At 47.6% G+C, this 13,439-nt stretch overlaps 1 protein-coding gene across 13 annotated transcripts in view; it reads right to left on the reverse strand.

Moving 5' to 3' along the window:
- The window catches only part of TRIP13 (thyroid hormone receptor interactor 13), a 62,006-nt gene that overhangs the window by 29,032 nt on the left and 19,535 nt on the right, over positions 1-13,439 (reverse strand). For 10 of the 13 annotated variants that reach the window (XR_001880997.1, XR_001880992.1, XR_001880994.1 and 7 more), the window contains exons 12-14: positions 13,285-13,354; positions 12,109-12,250; positions 308-592 (exon numbers count right to left, since the gene is read on the reverse strand). Coding sequence is in view for 3 of the 13 variants with exons in the window: in XM_017849571.1 (XP_017705060.1) it covers positions 12,155-12,250; positions 13,285-13,354 (166 nt within the window). In the remaining 10 variants the exon portion in view is untranslated. Of the gene's footprint in view, positions 1-76; positions 593-11,259; positions 12,251-13,284; positions 13,355-13,439 lie in introns of those variants that run through there. The other 3 variants (XM_017849571.1, XM_017849570.1, XM_017849569.1) reach the window with 3 other exon arrangements.

Genomic DNA, 13,439 nt, shown 5'->3' on the forward strand with positions numbered 1-13,439 from the left:
GAGGGGGGAGAGGTGGGGAGGGGGGAGAGGCCTGGGGGGAGAGGGAGGCCAGGAGGGTCTGGAACAGCATTGCCGGTGCAGAGTCAGTCACTGGCCCAAGGGAAGCCCCAGGTCGCTGGGCTAGGATTGTGTCTTGGATTTGGGGTCCTGGCCTGGATTTGGGGTTGTGGCCTGGATTTGGGGTCGCCCCAGTGCCGCCCACGCCCACCCAGAGCCGTGGAGAACAGGGCTTCAGGACAGGTCTGGACGCCGGCGAGGCTGGGGGCGCGGGCTTCGTGGACTTGGTGCGCGGGGTGGGGCCAGTTACCTGGCTTCCAGGGTCCTTGGCGCGGGTGTAGACGCAGCCTCCCGCACTTGGGGGCGGTCACACGCTGCCCGGCCTGGGGCAGGGCCCGAGTCCCCACGAAGCCGCCCTCAGGGCGGCCCTGACGCAGCCCACAGGCTCGGGCGGGTCCCTCCGGCCTCGGGCACACGGGTCGCCAGGCGCAGGCGCCATCCAGCCGTTCCTCCCTTTCCGCCCGTTCCCGCCTGGTGCCTCGCGCGGCCTGCAAGTCCGTGTTCCCCGGGAAATATTCGGAGCGTGTTTCTCCAGCTGATGGCAAAAAAAAACCCCACAAAGTGAGGAAAAAATAAATCTGTACAACAGGGAAGTCGAGGATGCGGGAACACAGCGCCATGTTCCTGGAACCACTCGGTGCCTTCTTTCCCCAGGAAAACGCTGTCGAGGTAGGAAAAAAAAAACACTAAATAAAAAAACCATGTGTGGAGTGTGAAGAGCTCTGGGAAGGTTTTCATAGAGGACACCAAGATGACAGACGCTGCAAAGTTTCAGTCATAAATAAAGCTCGGGTGACAGGGAAGTGGGAGGCGAGAGGGCCAGGAAGGGCAGGCGGGGAGCGGGCATGGCGGCCCCTGCAGGGCGGGAGGAGGCGGCTGCCGCCAGGAAAACAGCTCCGACCGGGCAGAGAAAGGAGGTTTCCAGTAGAAATAATAACGCCAGAGAGAAAACCATGACTCAGGTGACACAGACAGAAATTTCCAGTAATAATAATAGGGTGATAGAGAAAGAAGGCTTCCAAAACGAAGAGCAAGTGAAATAAAGGTTTTAGTCATGAATTACAGCACGTGCAATAGATGAGTGGTGATTTCTCATCATAAATGGCAACTCAGTAGATACAGAAAGGTGTCCAACCCTAAACTACAACACGGTTTGCAGAAAGAGAGGTGCCGTCATAAAGCAGAACTCAGGGGATGGGGAAGATGGCCCCAGTCCCAAATGACAACTCAATGACAGAGAACAAAAGATCAAACTAAAGTGATAGAGAAAAAGGGTTTCCAACCATCACACAAATGAAGAGAAAGACTGATCACATAATAAAGTATTCAGTCATTAATACATGATAACCTGATAGAAAAAGAGGCTTAGTCATAAATTACTCAGATAATGGAGAAAAAAGCCTTATTCATGTATGACTCAGGTGATACATCAAGAAAGGTTTCCTGTCATAAAGGATAACACAGCTAAAAGAGAAATAAAGGTTTTAGTAATAAGTGACAATTCATATAACAGAGAAAGAAGGCTTCTGGCCATAAGGATAACTCCTTATGTAATAGAGAAAAGTTTTAGTCATAAATAATAGAGAAAGAAAGGATTCTGACAGAAAATGAGAGAAATAGAAAGGTTCTAGGTAACAAATGGTAACTGAAATGATAGAGCAAGGTCACAAATAACAACTCAGGTAATAGAGAAGAAAGATTTCTAGTCATAAATAATACATCTGCTACAGAAATAAGGGTTTTAGTCATAAATTATTGCTCAGGTGATTCATAAAGTTATATCATAAGTGATAACTCAGGTGGTAGAAAAGGAAAGGTTTTGGTTATAAATTATGATTCAAGGGATAGAAAAACAAAGTTTTCAAGTTATAAATGATCATTTTGATAGTCAAGAAAGAAGGTTTTCAGTCATGAATGAAAACTGGGTGAAGTTTTCCAGTCACAGGTTATAACTCAGGCAATGGACAGAGAAGGAAAGATTTTTGTCATCAGTCAACTCAGGTGAAGAAGGAAAAGTTTTTCAATAAGAAATAACTTGGTTGGGTGAAAGAAGTCTTGAGGTCATGAATGATAATTAGATGATAAAGAAATGTTCTAGTCATAAGGGTTAAATCAGATGGTTAGAGAAAGAAAGGTTTTTAGTCATAAATAGAACTCAGCTGCTAGAAAGAACACAGCTACCAGTCATAATTGATAACTCAGGTGAGAGAAAGAAATATTTCTGGTCATAAATTGTAACCCAGGTGACAGAAAAGAAAGCGTCACTCACACATGACAATTCAGGTGATGAGGAAGGTTTCCAGCCTCAGTGGTAACTCAGGTGCTAGGGAAAGAAGGTTTGGGCAATAATGGTAACTCAGGTAATACAGAAAAAAGATTATAGTCATAAATGACAGAGAAGGAAAGGCTTTTATTCATAAAGGATATCTAGGTGATAGAGATACAAAGTTTCAGTCATAAATGTTAGCTCAGATGATAGAATGTTTCACTCAAAAATAATTCATGTAATACAGAGAGAAGACTTCCATCATAAGCAACTCAGGTGAGAGAGAAGGAAGTTTTCCTGTCATGAATGATAATTCAGGTAACAGAAAGAAGGTGCCAGTCATAAATGGTAGTTCAGGTGATAAAGAAAAAGTGGTTTTGTACGGCTGGGCACAGTAACTCACATCTATAATCCCAGCATTTTGGGAGGCTGAGGCAGGAGGATCGCTTGAGGCCAGGAATTCAAGACCAGCCTGGGCAATATAGCAAGATCCTGTCTCTACTAAAAATAAAAGGATAGCCAGTGTGGTGCTGCAGGCGCATGGTCCAATCTACACGGGAGGCTGAGGCTGGAGGACTGCTTGAGCCCAGGAGGTGAAGGCCAAGCTGTGATGGCATCATTCACTCCAGCCTGGGTGATAGAACACCACCATATCAAAAACAAAACAAATAAACAAAAAACACACAAAAAAACCAACCCCCTCTGCCACCCAAAACCCAAAAGGCTTAGACAGAAATTTGGTGGTAGGGAAAAGGTTTCCATTCATACATTTTTCCAGTCATATGTGATAATTCAGGTAATAAAAAGAAAGGTTGTAGTCATAAATCATAATTCAGGTGATGGAGAAAGAAAAGTGTCCAGCTGTAAAGAACTGAGGTGACTGAAAAAGGTCTGAATCATGAATGACAACTAGATGATGGGGAAAGACATTTTCCAGTAATAATTCAGTTGATAGAGAATGAAAGGTTTTAGACATAAATGATACCAGGTGAGAGAGATGCAGGGTGGCCAGTCATAAATAAATGATAACTCAAGTGCTAGAGACAGACGCTGTAGTTGTAAATAAGTCCAGTAATAGAGACAAGTCTCCCATTACAGGTAACTCAGGCAAGAGAGAAGAAAGTTTTCCAGCCATAAATGATAGCTCAGGTGATAAAGATAAAAATATTTCACTCATAAATGATAACTAAGTTGACAAAGTTGCAAGTCATAAATGATAATTTATGATTCTTATAGATATGATTTTAAAAGTTTCAATCAAAATTAAGTAACTCAGGTGACAGACAAAGGTTTTCGGTCACAAGTGATACCTCAGGTGATAAAGAAAGGTTTTAGTAAAAAATGACCCAGAGGCAGTAGGAGAAAGGTTTTAGTCATAAATGATAACTCAGGGGAGAGAGACAGAAAGCTTCCAGTCACAGATAACTCACATGAAAGAGAAGGTTTTAGTCATAAATCATAATTCAGATGACACTCAGACTCGGAGCTGAGGCCACCAGAGTCAGCACAGGGTCAGGGCAGGGCCCAGGGCTGCTGGTGCTGGGGCCCTGGCTGAGGCGCCGGCTATGCGTATCTGGGGCGGCGCCGCCCTCTAGCGGGCAAGGGAAAGGGGTCCTGCAGCAGAAACGCCACAACGCGCTTCCTAGCTGGGCCTGTCCGGGTCCGCCTGTCTGTCCGCAGGCCTGTCTCTTCCTTCCTCCCCTCAGTCCCCAGCCTCCTCCTTCCACCTGGGTTCAAGGACCTGGGCAGCATGGGGCACCCCCCCATCTCCTGTGAGAGCCCTCAGACCCCTCTTTCATTCCCTTGGGGGGCACAGAGACCCCCTGTGCATCCCATTTGTTCTCTGGCTGGCGTCACTGTCCTCACTCACAGGCAGCAATGCCAGGGGCTGGGCATTGGCTGGGAGGGCCTGGGTGCAAGTTGGTTCTGGTCCTCGGGCCCATGCATGGGGACCTGAGGGCTGCCCCCAGCACCCCCTTCTCCTGCCCCTCCTCAGGGCACACCCACCTCCCTCTCAAGGGCAGCTGCTCTGGACTCCTTCCGGAACTGCCTGGACATCCCCAGGCCACTCTGGCGGGGCCTTCCTTAAGGGCCATGGCCTCAGCAGCTGTGTCCCTGAGGTCTGAGGACATGACCTCGACCCTGACCAGTGACCACAGGGCACAGTGGGAAAGGTGTGAATCACCCTGTGCACGCCATGGCAAATGGTGCAGATGGGGCCTTGACTGTAGTGGGAGGCGGAGGGGCTGGAACAGGGCACAGGCGTGGCTCTGGATGGCAGCTCTTCTGAGGCCACGCTGAGGAACGGGTGCCCAGCGGTTGCCCATGGCCTTCCGTGACTGTGAGCACTGTTTACCAGGTACCTGTCTCTGTGGTCACAGGTACTTACCAACTATGAGGGCCACCTGCACACTTCTCTCTGTGGCAAAAGTAACCCCGCTGCCCGGCAGAAGCATCACCCTCGGGGCCTCAGGTCTGTTGGAACCAGCACCGCACCCCGCCCCCGCCTGCCAACTCCCCATGCCCTAGACCCGCCCAGTCTTCTGACCCTCCGCAGTGAGGACGGCACAGGAACAGGCCCAGGAGCTGAGCTGACTGAGCCAGGGGAGATGTCCTAGGGCCTCTGGAGCATCACACAGAAACCCTCGCCCTGGTCCTGAAGTGTTGGTTTTGAGTCCCCCTCTGCCAGCACGTGGACACAAAGTCTCTGAGCGTCAACCATCCCGAAAGTGCATGGGGCCCCACCAGTGAGGTTTGGGACATCAACCAAGGAGCAGAGGACCCCTGATCCCATGGTGAAATCCCACCAAGAGCAGGCGAGCTGGGCAGAGGTGGCGTTGGAAGAGGAAACCGTGTCTTCAGAGGCCCTCTTGTGTCCTGGCCTGAGAGGGGTTATGGGAATCTCAGTTATAGGAACTGGGACAAGGGACCCCTGGGCTGTCCAGGGTCTGAGGAGCCACCAGAGGCCTCACTGCCCTGACCCAACCTGGCTCACGGCCAGGCCACCCACCCAGGCAAAAAGCTGATACTGACAAAAGTGGTACCAACAGAAGGTACCTGGAACCTGAGACAGCAGCATGAGCAGTGCATGATGGGTTTCTCTCAGTGTTCATGACATCCCATCCTGTCTGGTAGCCCATCCACTTCCGGGAATTGGTCAAGCCTGGGTTTTGGCAAATGTTTCTTTAAAGAGCCAGACTGCAGACAGTTTAGGCTTTGTGAGCTGTGACTTCTGTCAGTCCCTTGACGCTGCTGCTGTTGTTCAAACCAAGTGTGGCTATGTCCAGAAAACTTTGCTCATGGAACCAGCTCCACCCTGGAGTCACCCAGACACCGTGGGCTGCTGCTGTGTGTCCCCACACCTGGAACAGGCCAGACTCAGGCTAAGGGCTGTAGCTCGCTGACGCTGGGTCCAGCCAATCAGGAAGGTGCTGTCCCGGGCCACAGCAGCTGGTCCAGGGACCTGAGGTGTGCATTCTGGACTCAGAGATGGCCTGTCTAGCTTGAGGGGCTGTTGCCATTCCCTCCTCTACCCCAAGATACGAGCAAGGAAGCATGGAGCCCTGGGGCTGCTGACTATCATGCATGACCATGAGCGAGGCTGGCTTGAGGACGAAGGCAGCATTGAAGGCAGTGTGGAGGGAATTGCACCTGGAAATGTCATCATCTCACCAAATAAAACATGGACGAGGGCTCCTACTACCCGCCACGAAAGTTCAGAGTCCAGACTTACCTCCCTGCCATAAAGAACCAGAAACCCAGGAGAGACACATGGAAAAGCTGTTGTAGACATTGGCAGCAGCAACAGGGCTGTGATGTGGGGGCCCTACCATCACATCACCTGGATGTGATTTGTGGAGTCTGATGCAGAGGGGCAAGCATTGCCCAGAAGCCTCTCTGGAGAGGAGGCACAGAGGTCAGAGTTCAGCAAGGACAGGGCTGCTGGAACTTGGGGGCACAGTACCAGAGAGCCGGAAACCAGAGAGTGAGCTCCAGGCAGCGGCATAGAAGGCCTTCTGGAAGACTGGGCTGCATCCTGACCTGTGAATGAGTGGGATTAAACTCCTCAAGGCCAGGCAGAAAACAGCTCCTGGGAAAAGGATAGTTACAACTGGTCCTCGGTATCACAGGGGATTTCAGATACCAAAAGTCCATAGATGCTTAAATCCCTGCTATAAAATGGTATAGTATTTGCTTATAACCTACACACATCCCCCCATGTACCTTATACCAGGGGTCCCCAACCCCTGGGCCACACACTGGGGAGGTGAGTGGCAGGCGATGGCAGGTGAGCATTACTGCCTGAGCTCCACCTCCTGTCAGGTCAGCAGCAGATTTTCACAGGATCATGAACCTCGTGGTGAACTGCGCATGCCAAGGGACCAAGGTTGGGTGCTCCTTATGAAAATCTAATGCCTGATGATCTGAGGTGGAACCGTTTCATCCTGAAACCATCCCACCATCCCTAACCCCTAGGTTGGTGGAAAAATGTCTTCCACAAAACTGGGTTCCCTGGTGCCAAAAAGGCTGGGGACTGCTGCCTTATACCATCTCTAGATTACTTCTAATACCTAACACAATGTAAATACCATGTAAATAATTGTTATGCTATTTTAAAATTTGTATTGTTTTTTCTTGTTGCATTGCATTTTTAATTGCTTTTTCCTCAAATGTTCTCGATCGGTGGTTGGTTGATTCCACAGACACAGAACCCACAGATACGGAGGACAACTGTACCAAGAAGTGGTAAGCAAAGTGATCCACTGAGCTTACACAGGGCAGGAAGCACTCCAGGTCCTGCAGCCAGAGTCAGGAGGGCTTGGCATATACCAAGAACAAGAGGATACAAGGATCAAGAGTGGATACCCAGAGGAGCCACGTCTTGAAAGTGGGCTAAACCAGCTCCAGAGGAGAAGTTACTTGAGACGTCCCAACAAGGCTTGTAAACAAGACTTAAGGGCATACATGGACCCACAAGTAACCAAACTACCTGCTAGAACTAAGCTGAACACTCTTTAAAGGAAGACAAAACTAGCCCTCAACAATATAAGGTTTACAATGTCTGCCATCCAGTAAAAAATTACTAGATATGTGAAGTAGCAAATTGTGATATATAAACTGAAGGAAAGAAAAATCAGTCAGTAGAAATAATCCAGAAATGATAAAGATGATAAGATTAGAATACAAGGACATTACAGAGTTTAGAGAAATGCTTGTTTTATGCTCAAGGATATAAAAGAAAACACGAATGTAAGTAAAAAGGGAGATATAACAAAAAAACAAACAAGTTCTAGAAATGAAAAGTAAACTACACAAAATGAAAATCTCACTGACAGGACAGCAGATTAGACATTGTAGTGAGAAAAAAGATTGTAAACTTGAAGACAGGAATAGAAAGTATTCACACTGGAAGCAAAGAGAAAAAAGACTAAAAATAAATGAACATTTCAATGACCTGTGTGACAATATCAACTGGTAGTTGTTAGCCACATGTGAGCATTTCAAATGTGGCTAGCATAACAGAGAAACTGAACTTTAATTTTAATTAATTTATGCAGCTACCTGTGGTTAGTGGCTACCACATCAGACAGTATAGTCTTAGAGCAACTGAAATAATACAACAAGATATATAGGAAGTAAATCCATAGTAGAGATAAAATAGAATACTTTAAAATATTCAATTAATACAGAAGGCAGGAAAAGAGGAAAAAGGTAACAAAGAACAATGAATAGCAAAAATGGTGAATATCTAAATAAAAGGCAGTCTGTCAGACTGGATAAAAATATGAGACCCAACTATATGCTAACTACCACAAACTCACTTAAAATATAAAAGCACAGATAGGTTAAAAGTCAAAGGAGGGAAAATGAGATACCACGTAAATGCTAATCAAAGCCAGCATGGCTAACCTAGTATGGAAGTACACATCAGAACAAGGGATAAAAGAGGAAATCCCTTGATAAAGCACCAATTTACAATGAAGACAAGAGTCCCACATGTTTACGCCCCAACTGCTCCAAAATACAGTGTAGGAGCAGATGGTGCTGAAAGAAGACAGTCAAGTCCATGCTCACAGTGGAGGTTCCAACACTTCTCTCCCACCAGTTGACAGAGTAGGGGGAAGAAAATCAGTGACACGTCATGAGACCCGACTGGCATGTGGGAACCACTGTGCCCGACTGCAGGAGGTGCATTCTTTCCAGAGCACGCCACGTGCTGAGCCACCAAGTAACTCTCAATACATTTAAAAGATTGAGAATAATACAACACGTTATCTGACCACAACCAATTTAAAGAAAATCAGTAACAGACAGCTATCTGGAAAATCCCTAAGTATTTGGAAACGAAACAGTTCTCTTCTAAATAACCCATGGGTCCAAGAAGAAATTACATGGGAAATTGGAAAATATTTTGAACAGGATGAATGAAAAGTCACACATTTCCATCTATCTGTGGGAAGCAGCTGTGCAATGTACGAACAGAATGTTTTCAATGCTGAGAAACAAAGCTCTCAACCAAGGAGCTCAGCTTCCACTTTAAGAAGCTGGGAAAAGGACAAATCTAACATACGTAGAAGGAAGAAAATAAAGTTAAAGGCCAAATTAATGAAATAGAAAACAAACAATAGATAAAATCTCTGAAACCTAAAGCTGGTACTTGAATGAAAGTGGCACATCGCTCCAGAGCTTACAGACAGAAGGAAAGAGGCCAAGACATCCACTATGGCATTTTTATTCAACCTCATACTTGTCATGGCCTATGCAGCAAGGCAAGAAAATGGAAAAAAAAAAAAAAAAAGCATACAGATTAAAAAAATAAGCAAATTGTCTTTATGCACAGCTGGCACAATTAAGTGCATAAAAAATCGTTAAGAATGCTATCAAAAAACTACTAGAATATGTTTAAAAGTTTTATTTCTATACTGAAATTGCCATTTTCAACCTCTATTTCTTAGTAATGTTGTGCTGTGGTAGGTCTCTGAACTCGGGCAAGTACTTTGTTATCAGTTGATCTCTTATCCCCATTTTGCAGAGGTCATGCAGTTAAACACAACAATCATCCTACTGTTGACATGTGAGATTCCCTGAATTCCTACTCTGGTTAACAGCCTGAAGGGACTTCAAGGACACAGCCTGGTTTCCCTACCACAGGTTATCTTATTTTCAGGAACTTGACGCCTGCGGCGACTACATGAGAAGTCCCTGCCACTGCTGAGTCCCACCACATCTAGGGGGCCTGCCTGAGACGCATGAGCCAGCGGCCTCCAGAATTCAAGTGCGGTTCCAGAAGTGGTGTCAATGAAATGGCACGTTTATCACTTATCTATCTTTTGATTGATTGATTTTATATAACAAGCAAATCAAACAGCACAAACTCAGATGGCCTGAGCTGTTTGGACCCAGCAGATCTCATCTGAGCACAGAGTGGGCTCCACAAGGCTGACCTCCATGACCTCGGTGTCCTGTCAAGACCTGCCCAGTGATACTGGAGCTGGGGTCCACAGCACCTCACCCACACTCACCCTCCACAACTGCAGGGAACCTTCTGTTATGCCTTCCAAGCTATGTCCTCGGCAGTTAAGGTTTGGCAATTTTTTCTTTTCTTCTGCAGCAAGAATACTGCACCTTTTGTCTTCTAGACATGTGTCTGCCTGTGATGGTTAATACTAAATGTCAATCGGATTGAAGGATACAAAGTATTGATCCTGGGTGCATCTGTGCAGGTGTTGTCAAAGGAGATTAACATTTGAGTCAGTGGGCTGGGAAAGGCAGGCCCACCCTCAGTCTGGGTGGGCACAATGTAATCAGTTGCCAGTGCTGCTAGAACAGGCAGAAAAATGTGAACAGGCGAGATGGGCCTAACCTCCCAGCCTACAACTTTCTCCTGTGCTGGATGCTTCCTGCCCTTGAACACCGGACTCCAAGTTCTTCAGTTTTGGGACTCAGAGTGGCTCTCCTTGCTCCTCAAGCTTGCAGATGGCCTAATGTGGGACCTTGTGATCACGTGAGTTAATAAACTCCCCTTTATATATGTATCTATCTATTGCATTAGTTCTGTCCCTCTAGAGAACCCTAATACACTGCCTTTACTCTCAGATGAGTCTTTTGGCTTATTCACTATACCCCACCCCAAGTGTTTTAAATTTCTCGAAGAACTTCTGCGTACGAAGGCCGCATGCCACTGTGGACCCCAATCTGACTCCTGGAGAGTGGAGGTGGGGAGCTGTTAGGGTTGTACCCACTGGTGAAAAGATCCTTTAACAGCACCGACGTGCAAGGACTGGGCCCACTTCTCAACCTGCCACCCCCAGAGCCAGGCTCTGCTTTCCATGGCAGGAGTGGCTCCAGGTTCTGAATCTGGAGGTAAGGCCTAGCAGACGGCGCAGTGACCAGAACCTGCCTATGCCTCGGCCTTGATGATCCTCCTCCTGAATCTGCACCTGGGTCGCTGGCACCTTCCCAGCTTCTTTTGGAGATGCAGTTACACCATAAGGTCCTCACAGCATAAATCAGGCTTAAAGTTAAGTAATCATGTGAGTAATCTTTAGTAAAATTAAAAGCACTTGGAAGAGATACTTAGAATCAAAACAAGAAAATTCTAAAAAATATGTTAATACTTAAAAAGTTCTAAAACAGGCCGGGCATGGTGGCTCAAGCCTGTAATCCCAGCACTTTGGGAGGCCGAGACGGGCGGATCACGAGGTCAGGAGATCGAGACCATCCTGGCTAACACGGTGAAACCCCGTCTCTACTAAAAAATACAAAAAACTAGCCGGGCACGGTGGCGGGCGCCTGTAGTCCCAGCTACTCGGGAGGCTGAGGCAGGAGAATGGCATAAACCTGGGAGGCGGAGCTTGCAGTGAGCTGAGATCCGGCCACTGCACTCCAGCCCGGGCAACAGAGCGAGACTCCGTCTCAAAAAAAAAAAAAAAAGTTCTAAAACAAAATGTAACATGTTCTTTAGAAAGTGAATTTCACGTGCAAAGCATTAATGACATTTATTTTACTGTGAGATAAAAGCAAAACATAATATTCTGAGAGACCAGTAACTGACCCATTTATTTTATATTCTGTTAATGTGAATCCTCGTTAGAGATGTGATAACGTTATTGCACAAACAAAACCATGGGCAGAAACATCCCAGCGATGCAGGGGTGCCCACACTGGGTTACAAGAGACATTCAGCATGCGTTTGCCTGGAACACTCAGAGTCTGCACTTTTCCTGCAAATGGGACCATGTCTGATTATTTATTATGAAAGAATACTTTACCGACCATTTTTTTCTCAGTTGGTATAATATAGAAATAGACTTTTCTTATCCATTAAATAGTCTTGAGAACGTTTTTGCATTAAATCAAACGAGCTGATATCAGAAAACAGTTGCCACCTTCCCCCTGGAGTAATGTGTGCATTTTTAATGCTATGATTATATGCTTCTTTAGGATGACAAAGTTTCTCTTCTGGCCTCTATAACACCTGCATTAATCTTCCTTTTTTGCTGTTAAACAAAACTTGTTGGCATTACGCATCCCATCCACTGCAGGGGGGCTGGGAACAAACACGTTTCGATGGTTCTTCACAAGGAGACAAACCATCTGAATTATCTTTTACAAACAGTGAAAATGACAAGATGTTTGTCTCTCAGTATGCATTTTAAAACAACATAAATAAAACACACTTCTTTTAACAAAGCCTGGCCTTGGTGGCTTTCTAGCTTGCAGTGTAAGCAATGTTTGCAGAAGGGATTCCCTGGGAGACGGCCGTGTGGGGCCACCTCACTTACTGGCTGTGTTCTCCATGGGAAAAGCACCAGATGGGGAAGCCCAGGATCAGACGTAGGCCGCAAGCTTCTTTCGTTCTTCAAACTGCTTGTCCACTGCCAGAGACAGGGCCTGGAGGAACCCCTCTATGGTGACGGTGGGGGCCTGGAAGGTACACGGTCATCGCTGGAGGGGCTCAACTCACCGTTAGTGGGCCACCTGGCATCCACAGCCCCTGCTGCCACCCACAGTGCAGACAGCTCAGAAGGGGGTTGCAGCTGATGGGCTGAGCAGTGAGTGCGCACCACACACATCCAGGACACAGATGAGCCATGCTCTTTACTTCAGAAAAGGTGAACAAGGTGGGTACGTGACCCTCCCCCCCGCCATGTCCTACAGGTCAGAAACAGCCGCGGGGGTGGGCAGGGGGCACCAAGGCAGCCACCCACACACTGAGAAGGATGAGAAGCTGTTGGGAGCAGACCCTGGAGTCCTTTCCAAAGGACCCACCCCATGTCCCGGGCTTATAACCAGAGAATTCCCATGGTCCCGGTGCCCAGAGCTGTCACCTCCCTGCATCAAACGGCTCCCATTCATGGTCCATGGCCACTGTCACCTCTGTGCTGAGCACTGTGTCCAGCACAGAGGCTGCTATTAACCAGACAGAGCCTGGGTCACTTCTGATTTGAAAGGAACCATTCCAAGATGGGGGTTTTCTCTTCTCAGATGTAAGTGTATCTGTTCTGCCAGACACTGAGTCCTTACCCCAACCAGCTGCTGGGGACAGTGCAAGAGAGGGGTGAGTGCCCTGGGCCGAAGCATCTGCAACAGGCCCAGCACCCAGTGGGTGAAGCTGTGGCTCCAGGTCCTGCTGTGTGGACTGAGCCCAGCCTGCAAGAGCACAACCTCTGGCGAGGCCAGCGAGGACCCTGGCCACGAGCTCAGCATACCACAGAGGCAGACGTATACGTGTGTGCATGCGTGTGAGCAGAGGCACGTGGCATAGCCGCCTCCTCCCAAAGGACTCGACAGCCCCAGTGTTTCGGTGCCAAGGTCAGCTCCTCCTCCTGCCCCAGGACCCTGTGGTTTGGAAACTGAGATAAAATAAGGCTGATACCCCAGGGCTACTAAGTGGAATTTCCAGCAAGGCTGAGACCTGTGGACAGGGTGGGTGCTGGAGGACAGCAGTGGAGACTCACCTGGACATACAGCGCATGAGCCAGAAAGGGGAGTTTTCTCAGGACCCGGCCGCTGAGGCCTTTGCTCTTCCTGTATAAAGAAAACCCAGTTCAGAGACAGCAATTTACACAATCACACGTTTCAGGACTAATTTTCCTCATTGGCTAAGGCATCC

This window comes from Rhinopithecus bieti, unplaced genomic scaffold (genome assembly GCF_001698545.2).
Source record: "Rhinopithecus bieti isolate Rb0 unplaced genomic scaffold, ASM169854v2 scaffold_33330, whole genome shotgun sequence".
Classification (NCBI taxonomy): domain Eukaryota; kingdom Metazoa; phylum Chordata; class Mammalia; order Primates; family Cercopithecidae; genus Rhinopithecus; species Rhinopithecus bieti.